The 19,122-nt window shown below is 44.2% G+C and overlaps 1 protein-coding gene across 5 annotated transcripts in view; it reads right to left on the reverse strand.

Moving 5' to 3' along the window:
• Window positions 1-73: 73 nt before the first annotated feature.
• SKAP1 (src kinase associated phosphoprotein 1) overlaps window positions 74-19,122 on the reverse strand; it is a 304,655-nt gene continuing 285,606 nt past the window's right edge. For all 5 annotated transcript variants that reach the window (XM_086358049.1, XM_086358052.1, XM_086358050.1 and 2 more), the window contains 2 exons: window positions 2,401-2,509; window positions 74-428 (listed from right to left, as the gene is read on the reverse strand). In XM_086358049.1, the coding sequence (XP_086214175.1) occupies window positions 2,408-2,509 (102 nt within the window). In that variant the 3' untranslated portion in view covers window positions 74-428; window positions 2,401-2,407. The remainder of the gene's footprint in view (window positions 429-2,400; window positions 2,510-19,122) is intronic.

Here is a 19,122-nt window from a genome sequence, read left to right on the forward strand (position 1 = left end):
GGAGGTGCTAAGAATGCCCAGAGCCAGCATTTTGATACCAGTTTACAAAAAGAAACAACTCCATCACACAGGGTAAAGAACCAAATCAGAAGTTTATTTGTGCTTTTGAAACCAGCCAAAGCAACCAGCAATTTCTTCCTCCAAAGGCTTCCTTCTCTCTCACCTTCTCTGAGACCGTGGAAAAGGCAGAGGTGGGCGTGTGGACACGTCCAGCGATGGCTCAGCTGTGCGGAGGCGGGTTTAGTAACAGGTCGGCTGAAGAGGCCTCGTCTCTTCTCTTACGGTGGTTTACGTTCACTGGGCAGGGGTGTCAGTGGCTTGAGTCTCTTCTCTAAAGAGAAGAGTTGGTGGTGCTGGTGGGCTGGCAGGGGTAGGGAGTGGGCTCTCTGCTTCTTCATAAAGGCAGGGTAGAGAGAAGGATGTGTGTCCTAAAGGGGGAAACACACATAAATCTGCTTTTATGATTTGAAACATAGAAGATATAAAAGGGTGTAGAGTAAAAAGTGTCTTCCTCCTACCCTGTCTCACAGTCATGGAATTTCTCTGTCGTTGGAGGCAAACAGTGTTATCGTCTTTCTCCTTCCAGTGATCTCTCATACAAGCTCATACATACAGAAGCGATGAGACTCCCTTTTTTACACAGATGGAGCAAATTAGACCTACCCTTTACTACTTTTTTTTTTTAACTTACCTACATATCTCAGAATGTATTCCATAGGTTTGGAGCGCCTTTTTTCTCCCTTACTGTTGCATAGTATTCAATTCTATGAGTTACCTCAGTTCCTTGGGGAGGTCTCTAGTGAACGTTAAGTCATTTCCAGTGGTTTGCTACTACAGGCAACCTGTGTGTATGTTATTTGGCCTGTGTGCAAGTGTACCTGTAGGATAAACCCCTAGATGTGGAATTGTTGGGTCAAAGAGAATGAGGAGAGAAACAAGTTTGTCATTAAATAAATGAGAGAGTGAAGTAGGGAGAATTTGTTTAGATTTGAAGGGAAACTCCAGCTCGTCTGCATTCAGGGCCTAGAAATGGAGTCCTCACTGGGAAAGTCATAAAGTCAGACCTTGAGTGAGAGGCCCGAGCTGGCACCTCGCGATTGTACAAGGACATTAGAGGGTAAGGTTGCTCCTTACGTAGCGTCCTAAAGGAGCAGCGAGGACACTGCTGCTGCCTCTGGAGTGGGCCCCGGTCTGGAAGACCCCAGGCCCGTCCGCGTCACTGTCACGTGTCACCCCTCACCCCTTCAATAAGGGCAGCTCCTGTTTCAGGTTGGAAGATGGAGCTGGTGACGTCATGCTAGCCTTGGTGTCCTCCACCACCATCCTAATTCTAATCACGTTGTTATCCCACCCAAAGCATGCATTCACTCTGCTGCTTAATGTGGTATGATGTGGTTCTTGCTCATAAAATGCAGCCCATAGTCTTTTTGTTCAGTTGCTAAGTCGTGTCTGCCTCTTTGCGACCCCGTGTTCTATAGGTCCTCTGTCCATGCCATTTCCCAGGCAGGAGCACTGGAGTGGGTTGCGATTTCCTTCTCCAGGGGATCCTTTCGACCCAGGGATTGAACCCGTGTCTCCTGCATTGGCAGGTTGATTCTTTCCTGCAGAGCCATCAGGGAAGCCCATATTTTTTATTACCTAAAAGTTAATTTGATTATGTTCCACAGGAATCCTTGCCAATCATATTGCAATATATGGGCATTTGGGGGAAATGTTGCCCGGGATTTGAGAGCTGTAGATAAAGAAACCCAGATCCATTCTTGTGGCAAACATTTCTAATTGCTCTCCAATACTTATTATCTCCTTTAAATTTACTAATGCCTCCCCTCCTCCCGGCCACTCCACTTTTAAGCTGGACATAGGTTCTACCTAGAAGAAACTTTCTTTGTAGCTTGGTATGTCTGTATATCCGAATTCTGACCAATGGGATAGAAGTGGTGTGTGCAACATCTGTGAAGTGTCCTTAGGAGAGGGGTGCGTGTCTCCTTTCTCTTTCCTGTTGGGTAGGATACTGACATGATAGTTGTGAACTGGAGCATCCATCTTGGGCCATGAGGTAACCATGGCAATGCTGACCACCTGCAGTGTGGCAAAAAGAGAAGGAACCCGGGACCTGAGCACCTTGGATTACTTACCTCCAGATTCTTACAGAAGAGAAAAATAAATTTCTGTTTTAATTAAATCACTGTTATTTTGAGTTTTCTGTCACATGTAATTGAATCTAATCCTGACTGACATAGTCCCCCAATTTAGGTAAAACAATTACAGACTTAGCTTCTTTCAATGGTAAATTACCGTCATCACTTTTGGAAATGAAGAACAGTTACTTCACTGGCAACTCTCATCCTTCACAGAGAAATGAAGGCATGGCCAGCGAATCTGTTGGCCTGGTTCTCATACCTGGGCTTCATCTTTCTTCCACTTCAAAGGCAGTGGTGAGATACTCCTTTGGAACAATCCCAATGAGGCTGTTCAGTTCTCCGACCCACCAGCCATACATACTATATTCCTGAAAAATGAACAGAGGATGGTTTCGGTTGGAATTTAGTCCTGCTTCTGTTAATCTTAGGCAAGCTGTTCCTGATCACATCGGAGAGTCTGCTGGGTGGTTTCTTTGTTGACACTATCAGTACAACTCATTAAGACTCCTGATGGGATTACTAAAAGTTATCTAGGGCTTGCCTGGTGGCTCAGTGGTAAAGAATCTGCCTGCCAAAGCAGGAGACGCAGGTTTGATCCCTGATCTGCAAAGATCCCACGTGCTTCGGAGCAGCTGAGCCCGAGTGCCACAGTTACTGGGCCTGTGCCCTAGAGCCTGGGAGCTGCAGCTCCTGAGTCCACATGCCACAATTACCGAAGCCCGGGTACCCTAGAGCCTGTCTCACTGCACACTGAAACTGCAGAGAAGCCCCTGCTCCCCGCAACTAGAGAAAAACTGTCACAGCAGCGAAGACCCAGCACAGCCAAAGATAAAATAAATCAATAAAAAATTATCTAAAAAGTTATCTAGAAGCAAGCAAGCAAACTCTACTTTCCTTTCGGCATCTTTCTGTCTACACTGTACATTTAGCATATTTGGTGCCGTGGCTGAATCTAAAGAGCATGTCTTTTACCAAGCAGAGTAGAAGAGCTTCTTTGGGGACAGCTGGGCACACCCAAAAATGCCAGAGCACTAACGTATGCAGGGAGTCAGGTCATAGTTCAAATCAATAATATTTCCCAAGCTTCTTCCATGTGCAAAGTGCTGTTTGAGTTCCCATGAGATGGGTGAGAGTCAGAACACTGCCTGCTCCCTGGGAGCTCACAGCACAGAGTAATGGGCTTTGGAGTCAGACAGACTGGGATCTCGTCCCTACTTGGTCATTTAGTAGCCATGTGACCGGAGGGTCTCCTGGCTTTAACTTCCTCTTCTGTAAGAGTTGGGATAACATCACCCCTCCTCTGTGTGGTGGGGGACATAAGTGATGCCGCCGAAGTGAAAATAATTCAGCGTCTGATACATAGTAGATGCTCTAAACATTAGATGCCTCCCCTGGAATAGGTGGGAGGTTGACAAGCACATCAATAGTAACAGGCAGGACATGATAGGCAGGGAGGGGGCAAACAAGGGGATTGAGAGGGTTTAAAAGAAGGGCAGTGCAGGGTTGCGAGCAGTGCCCCGGGAGTACGGAAGAGCTGCTCAAAAGCACAGCGGATGAGGGGCGTTACAGAACTACTCCTGCATGCAGTAGGCCACGCTTTCCTTCTTTTGAAGGAAGATATTAGGAATACATGGGAGGTACATGTATTCCACTTCAACTGGATCTATCTTTTGCACAGCTGACTGCTGAGATCTAGGGAAAAAAGAAAGAAAACCAAGTTTTTGACACAATAAAATTCTGGGTCAACTGATTATCTTTTTGTTTCTTTTAGCAGATCTCCCCTCTTCCAACTCTGCCTCTCCCCTAACTCTCAGCAGCTGACCTCTTTTCTACCTTCAAAGAGAAAAGAGAAGCTATCAGATCCGTCAAACTTCAGCCACCAAAACAGGAACTTACCTGTATTGAGAATCACTCTTCTTTTCAATTAAAGTGGAGGAAGCGTCCCTCCCCTGGTTATGCACTTGTAACTCTCTGCTTTGTTTCTTAGAGACCAGGTTCTGAGAAGTCTGATGTCTGCCTCTAAGGTAAATGGCTCCTTCCATCAGCACTGAAGTGTATTCAGGTTTCTTTTGTCTTTGGAAACACTTATTAAATAGTTCCTACCACATGTCCGCGGACTTCCCTGGTGGCTCAGTGGTAAAGTATCCACCTGCCAATGCAGGAGATGTGAGTTTGATGCCTGGGTCGGGAAGATGCCTTGGAGAAGGAAATGGAAATCCACTCCAATATTCTTGCCTGGGAAATCCCATGGACAGAGGAGCTTGGCGGGCTATAGTCCATCAGATTGTAAAAGAGTTGGATACAACTTAGCGACTCAAACAACACCACATGTCTACTTCCTATTTAGACTAGCCTATCTATGCAAACTGCCAATTCACAGTCAAATTTATTAAAAGAATTTATTTCATTTACTGCCTCAACTTCTTGCTTTCTATTCACTCTTTGAGCCACTGTAATGTAAATGCTTCTGCCTTCATCGCTCCACTTACGCTTCCTGCTGCTGCTGCTAAGTCGCTTCAGTCATCCGACTCTGTGCGACCCCATAGACGGCAGCCCACCAGGCTTCCCCACCCCTGGGATTCTCCAGGCAAGAACACTGGAGTGGGTTGCCATTTCCTTCTCTAATGCATGAAAGTGAAAAGTGAAAGTGAAGTCACTCAGTCGTGTCCGACTCTTCGCGACCCCGTGGACTGCAGCCCACCAGGCTCCTCCGTCCATGGGATTCTCCAGGCAAGAGTACTGGAGTGGGCTGCCATTGCCTTCTCTGCTTACGCTTTCTATAGCCTCCTTATTGCTCAAATTCTGTGAATACTTTTCAATCCTTAACTCTAGCAGTCCTGGCACTGTGGATGTTTCTTGACGTATTTTCTTCTCTTAATTTCTATAATTATACTCTCCTGGTTTCCCTCCTACCTCTCTGGTTGCTTCTTTTCATTCTCATCTTCCTTTATCCTTCCTTTTCCTGTGATTTTCCAGAGTTTTGTCCTGGCCTTCTTCCAATTTGATGTGCTTTCCTTGAGCAGTCTTACATACCTCCTGTGTAAATGACACAACAATAGCTCCAGCCCGGATCTAAGGGTTGGATCCCAAAACCCAAGTGCATATTCCTCAAGCTTCTCAATCTCATTCTGTCCTAAATTTAACCATCATGTTGCCCTTTGGTTTCCATTTCCGAAGTATCTTTACCACCTGTGTTCTCTGTCTCAGTGAGTGGTACCACTATGCAGTCAATTACTCAAGCCAGAAACCCAAGAGTCATTCCCAATTTCACCCTCTACCAATCAGTCCTCAGTTCAGTTCAGTTAAGTTGCTCAGTCGTGTCCGACTCTTTGCAACCCCATGAATCGCAGCACGCCAGGCCTCTCTGTCCATCACCAACTCCCAGAGTTCACTCAAACTCACGTCCATTGAGTTGGTGATGCCATCCAGCCATCTCATCCTCTGTCGTCCCCTTCTCCTCCTGCCCCTAATCCCTCCCAGCATCAGTCTTTTCCAATGAGTCAACTCTTCGCATGAGGTGGCCAAAGTACTGGAGTTTCAGCTTTAGCTAATCAGTCCTTTCAATGAACACCCAGGACAGATCTCCTTTAGGATGGACTTGTTGGATCTCCTTGCAGTCCAAGGGACTCTCAAGAGTCTTCTCCAACACCACAGTTCAAAAGCATCAATTCTTTGGCGCTCAGCTTTCTTCACAGTCCAACTCTCGCATCCATACATGACCACAGGAAAAACCATAGCCTTGACTAGACAGATCTTTGTTGGCAAAGTAATGTCTCTGCTTTTCAATATGCTGTCTAGGTTGGCCATAACTTTCCTTCCAAGGAGTAAGCGTCTTTTAATTTCATGGCTGCAGTCACCATGTGCAGTGATTTTGGAGCCCCAAAAAATAAAGTCTGACACTGTTTCCACTGTTTCCACTGTTTCCCCATTTATTTCCCATCAGTCCTCAAGTTCTGTCAATTCTCTTTCCAAAATATCACTGGACTCCATCCACTTCTCTCTATTCCCATTGGCAATGGCTTAGAGTCATGACATTGTCCCCTCTCCTGAAGACTACAGAAGCAATATCCAAATTGGTTTCTGTATCTCCATTCTTATTCTCCAATCTACTCTTCATTCTGTAGCCAGAATCTTTCTAAAAGGCACATTGATAATATCACTGCTTTGCCTAAAGCCTTTGAGTTCCTAGTGCCTATTGTCAACTTCTTAAAAAGATGGACAAGACCTTGCATGAACTAGTCCCACTCATTGTCACTTATCCCCTAAATCTAGTGAGCTCTTAGTAAAACAGAGTTTGTCTCTGCTTCTCCCCTGGGCCTCAGGCTCTCACTGTGGAGCCTTTCCTGTGTCTGTTTAGCCTCCACTTCCCCCTCCCTTCCAGGGGGCTCACTCCTAAGCAGCCTTCAGATCCCAACTCCTAACTCTCTCTGGCCTTTCCAGAGACCCCTTGCTGCCACTCCCTGACTGAGTGGGGGCCCAGCTCTGTGGTCCACAGCGCTGCGCCCTGCGCTTCTCCAGTAAAGAATTCATCATGCTGCCTTGTATCTGCCGGCCTTTGTCTAAGGGCCAGTCACTAGGTGGAAAGTTCTGTGGGAGCAGAGACCTTGATGGTTTTGTTTGCTCTTGTATTCCCACACTCAGCATGGTGCCTGGCACAGAATGGGACCCAAAAAAACCTTGTTAAATGAGGTTATGAAGGGACCCTAGTGGTTAAGATTCCTTGCTCCCAAAGCAGAGGGCACAGATTTGATCCCTGATTGGAGAACTAAGATCCTACGTGCCTCGAAGCCAACAACAACAAAAAAATGAGATTATGAAGAAATGAAGGGGGAGCAGTGGGAATTTACACTCTCAGTTGAGCAGATTTAGTTACAACCAACTCCAAGATTCTCCCTGGTGACTGTGGCAGGAAGAGAGCAACTGCCTTTAGAGATAGTTTCCCAAATGGCTCCCTAAATACCATGAAGACGCAGGAAGAAGTGAGACTACTGAGCTGATCCTAAAAGGAACAGGGAGTTAGCATTTAAAAATCAGTCTTAAATAAGTGAACGTGTCCCCTCCTTCCCTCACCGTCCCCACTGCATCTTCTTGTTGCCCCCTTCCCCGGGAGGGAGGCCAGCTTCCCCCCACAGCCCGCATTGCTGTATGGGAAATTACCCAGAATTCCTCAGCCTATGCCTGTCAGGACGTTCTATTTTTATAATTATTATTTTTTGGCCACACCATAAGGCTTGTAGGATCTTAGTTCACCAACCAGGGATTGAACCCAGGACACAGCAGTGAAAGTTGCAGTACTAACCATTGGACTACCAGGGAACTCCTATGTTAGAACATTTTTAAGCTCCTATTGATACAAGTTATGTTGCTATTTCCCAGCACTGAAGTTAGGGCAGTTTCTGCCTTAAGTTTTCCTATGGTGTTGCCTCCCATTGGCATGTTGCTGCAATGGCCGTGTCCACTAGGGTCCTGTTGTGTGGAGGGGAACGCATGCTCTGTCTTAGAAATTCCAGCTTTAGCTTTTCTGCTGTCTCACTGGAGACAGTGGGCACCGTGTTGTCTGACGGTCCTCTGACAGTCAGCTTGCTTACATAGGTGTGAGGCGTGGTCTTCTACCTGCCGGATGCTGCCAGCTTCATCACCTGAGGGGCTCAGTGCGGGCATTCTCTCCCCAGGGACCATTCAAGACTTCTGGGTCTGACTCACGCTTGGCAGCATCCTGCTTTAGCTGTAATGCCAGGAGTAGAGACTGAGCCTGGGGAAGGTGCTGTCTGCCAACTCGAACAGGGTGCGAAGAGGAGGCAGACGAGGCCCAGCAGGACACCTGCAAAGGCTGGGCTCCCAGGCAGTGCGCCCTTGCTCGAGGGGAGCACTGACCCTGCCGACCACAGAGGTAGTAGTCTCACCACAGCGGTGAGGACTGCGAAGAGTGGAATCAACTCTCTGCCCTTCAAAACAAAAAAGCAGGCAGAAGTGTAAGGAGGACGGCACAGTCCCGGAGACCATATGCATCCTGCTGTGGGAGCCTAGGAGTTTAATCAAAGCACCTACAGGTCTTGGGATCTGACTGGCTTTTCCAGATTTCATCCCTTGGCTGGATACCCAAAAAAGGCTGCAGGGCTGAGATGTTTAAAGCATGAATGGAAAATTTCTAGCCTTCTCTTCTCCTATCACCGCCCCCCACCCCCATGCATTGCTCCAGCCCAGTCTGAACACCACGAGGTATTTTAAAATAATTTCTACTTTGATGAATTGCTGGGGAGTCCACAATTGCTCATAATCAAAGGGAGAAAAATGCAAATGAGATCCGGCCGAGAACTATCACCACCAAACGTTTATTTCACTGCACAGTGCCAAAAAGAATTAAAACAACATTAAACTCACAGCAATCATGTTTAAGCCCTCGTTTCCAAGTGCCAAATTGCACCACTCTGGATCATACAGATGTTCGTTAATTATGCTAATTTTTATTAAACTATTAAAATGGAGAGAGTACTGGCTCAGTCAGGCAGACCCCAGCTCTGAATGAACTCTGCTCTTGTCTAGAGGTGCTAATTTACTGCATTTTTATTAAGTTGCTGATTCTTGGATTTTAGTTTTGGGATGGCAGAGATAACTGAATTCTTGGGATCAACATTTTCAATAAAGTTTGACTTCTTTTTGCCCAGATGTTTGGAAGGACTGACTGGAAAAATGCCTGAGTTGGTCCCGGAGACCTGAAATCTTCAATGCAGAAATGTCTCTACCTTCAATCAAGGGTGGGGGGCGGTGGTGCATACCTACCAGTGACAATGTGAGGGAACCAGAATTATATAGGCTCCCGCTCCGTAACTCTATACACCGTGTGTGGTAGAGCTAAGACATTGATTATACAAAATGGTTAATTGAAGATGCTTTGGATAAGAATATGAAAAGCTATTTAAAAAACAAATCTTTTACATCAGTGCTTGCTTCTTGCCACAAAATCTTTTAAGAAGCCACTCAGTGTGGTTTGTTCTCATTATAAATATTTCTAGGCATGATTAAACATTGGTTTGCCTCAACATCAACCCTGCCCCATCTCCTTGAGCCTCTCAAATGAAGGAGTCTTAAACACGAAGTCAGTTATTTGGACTCTGTTAATCTGGTTGGAGAGGCTCTTGGCCTGGATGAGCAGATTATTGGGGGAACCTGAAATAGGCACAGCCTTTACCATCAGCAACAATCAAAAGTGTTTATGGAGGCTTGCACACCACAATAAAAGGATTTATGCTGCTAATCTCCATCAACAAGGAAAAAAAAAGCCCTACCAAACCTGCCATAAAAAGAACAGCAAATTCTATAAACAAAAAGCAGTATGGCCACCAACCACGGGCACACCGCACAGCTTGACTCTGCTCCAGTGGTTTCCTATCGCTGTTTATGGTTTCAAGACTATCACGGCCCTCCTCATGCTCCTCCCGTCACAGGGCCCTGAGTCCCTGTGTGGTGCTGCAAATACCCTGTCAGTAGGTGTCAGGGGATGTCAGGGGGAAAACCAGCGGGCGCCTATCATAAGCCTTAAAAGAGATTAAATGCCCCTACCCCATGATTGCTACATTTTAATTTCTCTCCTCCCTGCTGGTTCCTATTTGTATACGCTCTTCCATGGCTCCCCTGGAGTAGCACAGACATGACCTGGAATGACCACCCTGTCTTGGGATGAGAATTCAATTTCTAGGCTCAGTGAATCCTAGGCTGTTCCAGCAAAAGGAAATCACCGTTCTCTAGGGCACAGATTCTTAAACTGGAGTCTGTGAACCCCTGGCATGTCTGGATGGACGTGAAGGGATCTTTGACTTCCTTGAAACTGGTGTAAAATCTGTGTGCATGTGTACATGTGTCTTGTCCCTTGGGTGAGGTCCCAGACCTTTCATCACGTTCTCAAAGGGTTATGAACCCTCTGTTTCATCAGTCAGCACTTTAGCGGGAACATGCATGATCTTTTTGGCCTGGATCGGCACTTTGGCCCAGTGTGGCCATCTTCCCGCTACTTCCCTCTTTTAAAACACAAAAGGAAAGGAAATCAAGAATCTCGCCATGCTGGGTTTTCAAGGCTTCAGCCTTCCAGTTGCCAAGTCTGTTCCTGCTTAAAAGGCTGACCACGCTTGCTTATCCTTTCTAAGGCCCCATCTCTTTAATGTGACTTAAAAGTTGTGGTGTCTTCTCGTAGCTTCTGTTCAAATCCACATGATGGCTTTTGGAGCAAGCTGCTTGACACCCTCTTTTCCCCTGAGAATGTTCCTAATGGAAACGTTCTCTTTTCACATTGAATTGAGCTTCAATAAGCCTCTGTGGAACAAGATTCCCAGAAAATGTCTCATACTTTTGTTCTTTTAACCATCAAAGTTCACTATATCAGTGCTTGTAAACAAGAGAATTCCTCTTCAAGAGAACAATCAATCAGCCCCTAACATGAAAGATCAATAAATTCTTGATATATGTCTAAGAAAGACCAATCAATCACAGAATTATTGGTTTATGATTGCTTATTTCTCTTATTAGTGCTTGTGCGTCATACATTATCATTAGGAGAGATGGGGAATTTGAATGCCAAAGCAGAGTAGAGAGTAATATTCCAAGGTCAGCCAAAAATATCATATTTTTACTCTGGGTTGGACTGCAATCTTTCTACTGAAATTCAGCTTTGGAAATTTAATGCTTTCTAAGGCTATCAAAAATTATTAAATAAATTGAGGTCTCTAACTCAGCACCCTTCCAATTGCTGAGAAAAACAGTTGTTCACCACAGACAAACAGGTTCCCATATTTCAGGACAAACAGTTTTATGAAGAGCTTTTGTCGAAGGAGAAAGGAAGTGGTCAGTTGGGTCGACAGTGGATTGGTGCTTTTGGAACCTGTGAAAGGATCTGAGCCCAACGCTTGGCTGAAACCTTGGGTAGCCTGGCGGCCTCTCCAGGCTGTTTGTTTCACACAGTGTTTTAAGGTCTTGGCAATCGTTTTCTCTTTTTTCTATTATTCAAAGTTTTGGTCTATAAATCATAATAAAAAGGAATCATTAAATTTGCCTCAACTGAACTAGCTTTATTTATTGTCATATCTCAGGGAACTTGCTAACCTGGACATTGGTGAGCCTGGATCCTGGGTTGGGGACGGGGGCTTTGAGTATAAGAAAGGGGGCGCGGAAAGGTGGATGGCCAGCGACTGCAGCTGGGAAGGGAGCACATGGCAACTCCACAAAGCTCACTATGGCTAAAAGCTGAGAGTTCTGAGAAGTGGAATGTGTCAGCTGGACGGAGGGTCTGAGAGCCCTGAGTCCAGGTGACTATTCAGCTTCAAGTCTGAACTGATGTCCTGAACTGGGTGTGAGTGGATACTACAAAGTCAAAGCCAGGCAAGGGTGCAGGACCTGTGCACAAAGCAGACACAGTGGGCAGTCTTGGTCATGGGAGTGTGTACAAAACACGGAATGTGCATGACAGGAAAACCGCCAAGTGAAGAGGGCAGGGGGTACAGGGCTGTGTGGAAGAGAGAAATGAGAAAGAAACATACAACTTGAACTTTGCCTAAAAGAGAGAGGAAGGATAAAGGGAAGGTGAACACTTTGCAGACGGGAGGAAGCAAGGTGCCAAGTGCGGAATTCAGAAACAATAGAGACAGCACCATTGCCGAGCGGATAGAATTGTGATACCATGTGAGACCAGCGTATTAATATGTATTCCATAAACTGTGCAGCTCGCAGCCCCGCACCGCTCTGTTTTGCTCTGACCGCAGTACCAGCCTCAGGCACCACAACACAATTTGGAAACAATGTGACGGAAATGTTTAATCTGCTCGGCCCATCTGTGCTGCGTATTTCTCCAGATCTCCCTGAGAGAGGCGCCTTGAATCTCCACATTGCCTTTAATATTCTCCTAAATCACCTCCCCACTGCACTTCAAGGGCCATTGCTACAATATCACAGGTTCATCTAAAGTGCAATGGGGGTGGAGTGGGGGGAGGCGCAGGCCAGGATATTTTTTATTTTAAAATAATTTTCAGAGATCGTCTTTTTTGCTTCCTTTAAAAAAAGAAGAAAAGTTATTCTACTGTTGCCGTAAGGTTATTGAGGTTGTTTGGTGCAAAACAGGGTAGGATAGAGTGGAATCATTCTCCAAAGAATTATTTTTATTAATCTTGATTCTCTCAATTGGACATGTGAAGGGGTGAGCAGATGCTCGTTTTCTCTTCTATGTTTTTCTCTTATCACTGCACCTTGCTAGGACGATGTGTTCATTTGGGGCTGATGCTTCTCTGCTTTTCTCACTGCATCAGGTATTGCTCTGACCCTGCCCTGCTCCAAATAAAGCCATCTTGTTCAGGACAGGTATACATTTAGTCCCTGGTCACCATGCCCTCATCAGAAAGGGACACTGTCTATATTATTAATTTTAGCTTAAAATCTTAGATTTTCTCTCTATAAGTACAGATGTTGAGCATCAGATTTCCGCTGCCTCTTCTCCACTTAATTTTGTCAGATTTCCTGATTTGGGTCGAGAACAAGAAGCTGGGGTAGGTTTTGGCGAAAGAGAGGATGACAAGTCACTATGTTCCAGACCTTAGGCAAATGGAAGAGTCGCACATCACCAAGAAAATTAGGATTCCTTTTGCTATGTGAATTAAAGAAATGAATAATTTAATCCACAAGATTGTTCCGGCGAGGGAAAGCAACGTCCCAGTTGCGGAGCCTACAGCCTGTCGCTGTGTTACATCATCTGCACACATAGGCGTTTCCATGACAACCGCTTATAGCTTCATTTCCTGGATCCCTCTAGGGGGTGTCACAGCCAGATCCACCTGCTTTTCACCCTACCCTCGGTGGGGTCATGGTAAGGTCGCCAGAATAAATGAACGCGGGTACTAATGATCTGTTTACTGCTGTTTATGCTCTGTGTGTGTCAGGGGCACGCACATTTAGAGAGCTCATTATGGTTGCAATTAGAATGCACCATCGCTAGATATTTAACTCCTTTTTCTTTTAAATTAGCATTTTAATAACATTCTTTGAGCAGAGAAACAAAATGACCATTTTTCACGGACAAACTTCTAGCTGTAGGTGCAACTTTAATGGCAAAGTTGCGAAGGGGAAAGAAGGGAGAAAAAAAGGCCATTTTTACTACTTTCACCATCCTCCTTACCAAAAGGATATTTTTATTTGCTTGCTAACACACTCAATTTCCTAAATTTGTTTTGAATCCAATTATTTTGGGTGGTTTAAAGTACCACACTCTTGTTGGACAGAAATTAGCAGCTATTGAAATTAACTTTCTCTGTGACCTGTGAAAGGGGCTAAAATAATTACAAGTGTGTATAAGAAAGCCTTCTCTAAAAGACCCTTGCTGCAGGATCAGGCTGTGATCTGAAGCTACCATTATCAAATATCTTTATACAGTAATTGCAGGTGCTATTTTCTTTAAAAAGGTGATTGCAGTTATTGTTTTCATTTCATAATTCTTAGGATTATCTTACAGAGGATAAATGATGACAAAAACTTGTCATTATAAACAGGCTAAATCAGAAGCTGAAAGAATGAAAATAATAACACGGCATCATTTGCCATTTAAAAAAGGTGAGATCTTAGATCATCCAAAAACAAGACAAAATAGGAAAAATACAATGTAGAGAGCCACTGGATCAGAATGTTCCAATAAGCATTGATTGCTTTTTAGGAATCAGCGAACACCTTTGCTAGGTGTTTATAGATGCTCTGTTTGTAGAAAGTACAGTGAAAAATAACAATTTGAATGTTTCGATTATCTTTCCCAGTCGGTTCCATTTTCATTATTTATTTCCTATAAATCGGGACCTTGCTGAACATAATTCTGCAGACAAGGAGGTGGATGGGACAGCCAATGTGAACGAAGAGATAGATGGTGGGTGCGTGTAAGATAGATGCTATGCGTTTATGAAAAGGAGCAGTATGTCTGCATGTGAACATTCACCAAGTAGAGCAAGCAAGCGTGTAAACTATAACGGGTATTTATAGGTGGAAAAAAGGCACAAGGAAGACTGTATGGGAACAAGCACACTGAACTGAAGAGGGTTTGCTTTTCTCCTAATGCTCCACGTCCAAGTTCCGCTAAGATGTCCCGAGCTCACTGTAGCTCCTGTGAAACCTCACAAGCCTTTCCATGACAACAGATGGGGGATTTCACAGCCAGAAGAAGCAGGAGGTCAATAGTTGAAAAGCAAGAGTTACAAAGAGAGATCTTTATCGACATCAAAACAATCCCACTAAAAAACAACCCTGAAAGATAGAAGGAGGAAAAATTTAAAGACATAGCAGGGAAGAAAAGAAGCCTTTATAAAAAATGCAGGTTTAAAATATTTATGCTTTTGTATTAGCCTAGTTGCACCTTAGACTCTGCCATTTCATAAATAAAATACGGATAGCATAGACTATAATTTGGTGATAGCTACCCCAGGACATATCTAGATGCACTTCTGTTATTTTAATTAAATACTGCATTATGGTTTGTGACAACTACATAGCTACAGCGTAAATGAATTTGGAATTAAAGTGTTACTTAGGCATCCAGTAATTTTTGTTTCATTCCTCAGTTTTACAAAGCAAATAGCTATAAAATCAAGATGTTTGTTCATTTACAGATGGAGCAGGATTGTTGTTGCTGTGTTTTTTTTTTTCTTTAATCCTCATGCACAAAAAGAAGACAGAGCTCAGAGTCTGGCTCCCACACTCTCAGCTATGAGCCACATCACAAAGGAAAACACACCCTCTTGACTAGAATGTAAAATACTGAATATTAATTGCTGGTATTTCGCTTATCTTTCTAGCCGGGTTCTGTCTTTTAACAATTACTCTGGTGGGCTGCAATCTTGCACTGCCAGGAGATTTTTCACCTTTGTTTAAGAGTTAGAAACGCATTTTATTTTGTTAAAAAAAATCTTAAAAGTTCATAATCCTCCTTGGAAGTTTTTAGTATCTGGAACCCTTGCCAAATACAGAATATTAGTGGCAAGAAGAAAATCGCCAGAGCTCTTTGCTGAAAAGATGATGCTCATTTCTGCATCTAAAAGAAAAAATATTTTTCATTCTAGCAGTATTAATATATCCTTAATGAAACTGGAGAGAGCATTATAGTTTGATATAATCAACTGGTCAGTTTAAATGTCACTTCACTAGCGAATAATGAGAAAGGTTCAGAATATTTGTCTAACAGGCACAGATTTTCACTCAAAATTTATATAGAAGAGTAAAAGGAGTTTTGTTCAAATCTGAGGATTTAATTGTATCTTGATTGTGTCATATGCCAAGATGAAAGTTTTTAAATAGTAAGGTTTCTAAAATCATTGTCTATTATTTCTAGTTTTAGAATCAATATAATCTTTTTTATTAGCCTTAAATACCACACGTCTGGCAACATCTGCTAATTCCAGCATTTCTGTGTTTTAACTGGTTACCTCAAGCCCCCCATAACTAATCGTATAATGCACAGAAGTTACTGCCCTGTGTATTTGCAAGAGGTTATAATTTGCTTCAGTATTTTGCTACTTTGGTTGGAGAGCTGGATCCATACACTACCAAGAAACACTGGTGGACAGAGGTTTGGGGAGGCTGAATTCCTTTTGAGAAAATGATTACACAGAAACAAAGCTTTCATGACTCCTTTTAAATAGGGCATCTCACCGAAATGTCATCCAACCTCTCTGGCAGATTAGTGAGGAGTTGATCACTAAATCTCCGTCTGATAAACGTGCAGCTGACTCTGGAGGAGCTGCTTGTTATACTACTGGCAGTTGGAAATGGAGGGAATGTCACAGTTAAAGACACAAATTTTCCCCATAATATATTCGAGTGGAAACCTCTGAATCCAATACTACATGGGCATATCTAATAAATTCACAATATTTCAGTCTCAACAGCCTTCACCGGTTAGTTTTAAAGATTTATGTGGTAAAAAATTACTCTGTGATGAATATGGTTTATTCTGTGCAGTATTGGAGGTATAAGGAATTAAACTACCGTCTTTAACAGTGAATTTATTATTACCTCTGTCAAAAGACGAAGGCTTTAACAGCATTTGGTATAAATTCACTGCAAAATAAATGGCTGGAATTTTTTTTTACACTGGATTTTGTAAAGTATCAGGCGATTCTGAGCGTTAACCTAACCCTGTATGGCTTATACGGTTCTAGGTAAACATTTCTGTCTGGGTCTCATGGCTAATTATCAGATCTGGGACTTTCCACCTGACTGAAAGGGGTGTGTGTGTGTCTGTGTGTGTAGAAAGAGAAGGGTCTTGTCCAGGACAAAAGTTCAGGACTAAGGAGATTAAAGTGGAAAATGCCAATTTTACTCTTTTTTTTTAGAAAAGGGTTTTATAATAAATGGCCAGGGTATAGAGAATAGGGTTGATAAGTAGTCAGGCCTCTTGCTTGTAGGTTTATATGCATGCATATGCACGCGCACGCACACACACTCACAAACACCCTCTCCCTTTTGTCCTCTCTTGGAATGGGTGTCCCCTCATTTATAAAAATTACCTGGAAGGAATGAGGCTGCCAGGGTTTGTTCTAGACGATTGGTTCCTGTCTGGGGGAAAGGAATGGCCTCTACTGAATTTGACCGGTGTATGACCGTTGCCTTCCAGCTGACCCCAAATCCCATTCCCATCCTCCTAACTCTATAGCCTCCCACAGGGGTTATTGATGAGAGAAAACACCACCACCATCATCATCTTCGTCATCACAGCACAGTGTCGACCTGCTTGTTAACATGAAATGGGGTGATGGGGACAGCTTCTGCTTCTCTTTTCGTATCATCATAAATAAGAAAAGATATTTTCCAATGTACCCCTCCTCACTGCCCCCTTTGTTAAGGTCAGAGGTGAATGATAGCTCTTTGGCAGGCATTGATCAGTTTCATCACTATGTCTGGGCAGTCTGTGCCCCAGGCCTGTATTCTCCTATTCTCCCCACTTCCTATCCCTGAATTACCTCCCAAATTACCCTGCCCGTCCCCTGCTCAGCCAAGCAGAAGGTAATAGTGCCTGAGGAAGTCCTAAATGGACACTAGATGTCACCAAACACCTCCTTTCCCTCAGAGCCCTGAAATTAAAAAAAAAAAAAAAAAGCCTTCATTTAAAGCAGTTGAAGGAATTAACTTATCTGTTTTTATGAGGGTTGTTGTCACATTCAACTAAGCACACTTAAAAGAGGAAGTGCTGCTGCATTCAGATAATTTTTACAACATACAAATCTCTTCTGGAGGAGATGGGGTCAAGGGAGGGGAAAGGTCTACATTCTTTAAGCAGTCCTTTGAGGGAGTAGGTGAAGAACACTGGGCTTTAAAAATCCCATTGTAACAGACGTGGTGTTACGTTAACACAGTCCAGGTGTGGTGGGGCAGGCCTGTTGCATTCAGATATCTAGGTGCTGGGTTTGGAGCCACGATCCAGCCTGAATTTAAGTAGCTACGACCCAGCGCTGGAAGCTAAATGTAACCCAGGGTGATGAAATCGGTCCATCCTCACCCACATAAGCCCTGTGGCCATCTGAGAGCATTGCATGTTCAATATTAAACTTGATCTTGCTTGTAAGGCTCCTTGTTCCCATATCAACCGTACCAGCAGAGAAGACGACCAAAGCATGGTGTGTTGGGGCGCTGAGAATACCTCTGAACCCTGGCTCAGCACCGTGTAAGTGTCACCTTTCTCGGCACCCGGTTTGTTGCTCCAAGGCTGCCTTCCATGGGAATAAGCACAGCACAAGTTCTGGAAGAGCCCAGGGCCAACTCATGAGGCACACCAACATAAGCCCAAGAGATACAGCCTATCAACTCTGTTTACCTTAAGTGGAAGACCTCTTTCAGGGACCTCTTCTTCCTCGTCAACTGAGAAAGAGTTCCTCTTCCTCTCTCTCTTTCATTTGTCCTTATCTGCTGGATAGCTCATGTTACTACTATAAATCACTTCTGGAACAGGAGGCTTAAATTTTAAATGGGTGTTTATTTAAGTTATCTCGAATAGTAGAACAAACACCTTTATTATTTAGAAGAAGGTTCTCTAGTGAGAGACCTTGAAGCCAAGAAGACAGAGTCACTTCTCTGTAAGCTGCAAACTGTGGCTTGACTCAACAGAGACTTCTTACTGCCCTTTCTCCCACTTACGATAAATGCCCAGAGCACTGCTGGTCCCCAGAAGGGCCTTAAGATCCTCAGATAAAAGGAATCAAGCCAGGGCGTTGTGTTACTGCACGGAGGGTGATTCAGCACCTGCCCTGTCATGCCTGGTGCCCAAGCTGAATGGATTTTTGGAGTACACCTGTTGTTGAACCCCTGCCAAGTACTGATGGCCACTAACCCCCAAATCACTTTTCCCCGCTGTTGATGTTTGGAATGTCAGACAGGACTGAGCAGCAGCCGGTGTGTATTTCAAACACAGCAGATGGATTTTTATATTAGCTCCTATTTCATGTTCAGGCAGAGCGACCGCCACACTAAAACCACAGCTTCAGTGCTGCCGCGTTTGCTTCTGTGAGATTAATTCTGTGAAATTAATTGGGACAAGATTGAAAAGGAAATTAAAATGCAGCTGAGTGAACAGGCCTTTCAAACACCTTTTTCCTGCTCTATTCAAACTTGAATTCTGCAGTGGTCGCAGGCATCGTGGGAAGTAATTTACGGGAGGCAGGCTCTCAGGAGCCATCGGTTACGTATGAGGAGGCCTGCACCAGCACCACAATCTGGAGCCACTGAAGAGCGCTGAACACCCCGCTGTGGCCTGAGCTGCGTCCCTGCATGGGCGGAAGTGGAGTTCAGTCCCCGCACCAAAAGAGCTGTTCAGAAATATCTGGGTCCAAAAGGAATGGATGCACAGCTCTCTGTTGTTAAAGTCTCCTTTTAATATATTTGCAACCCAAATTGGAACTCAGTGCATTATGTGGGCATGCAGCTTTGGGTCTTAGGAATGGATAGATGTGTTGGGGGAGGCAAGAGGGGCCCTGCT

This window comes from Bos grunniens, chromosome 19 (genome assembly GCF_055505025.1).
Source record: "Bos grunniens cultivar Pamir isolate PY7600 chromosome 19, Bosgru_T2T1.0, whole genome shotgun sequence".
NCBI lineage: Eukaryota > Metazoa > Chordata > Mammalia > Artiodactyla > Bovidae > Bos > Bos grunniens.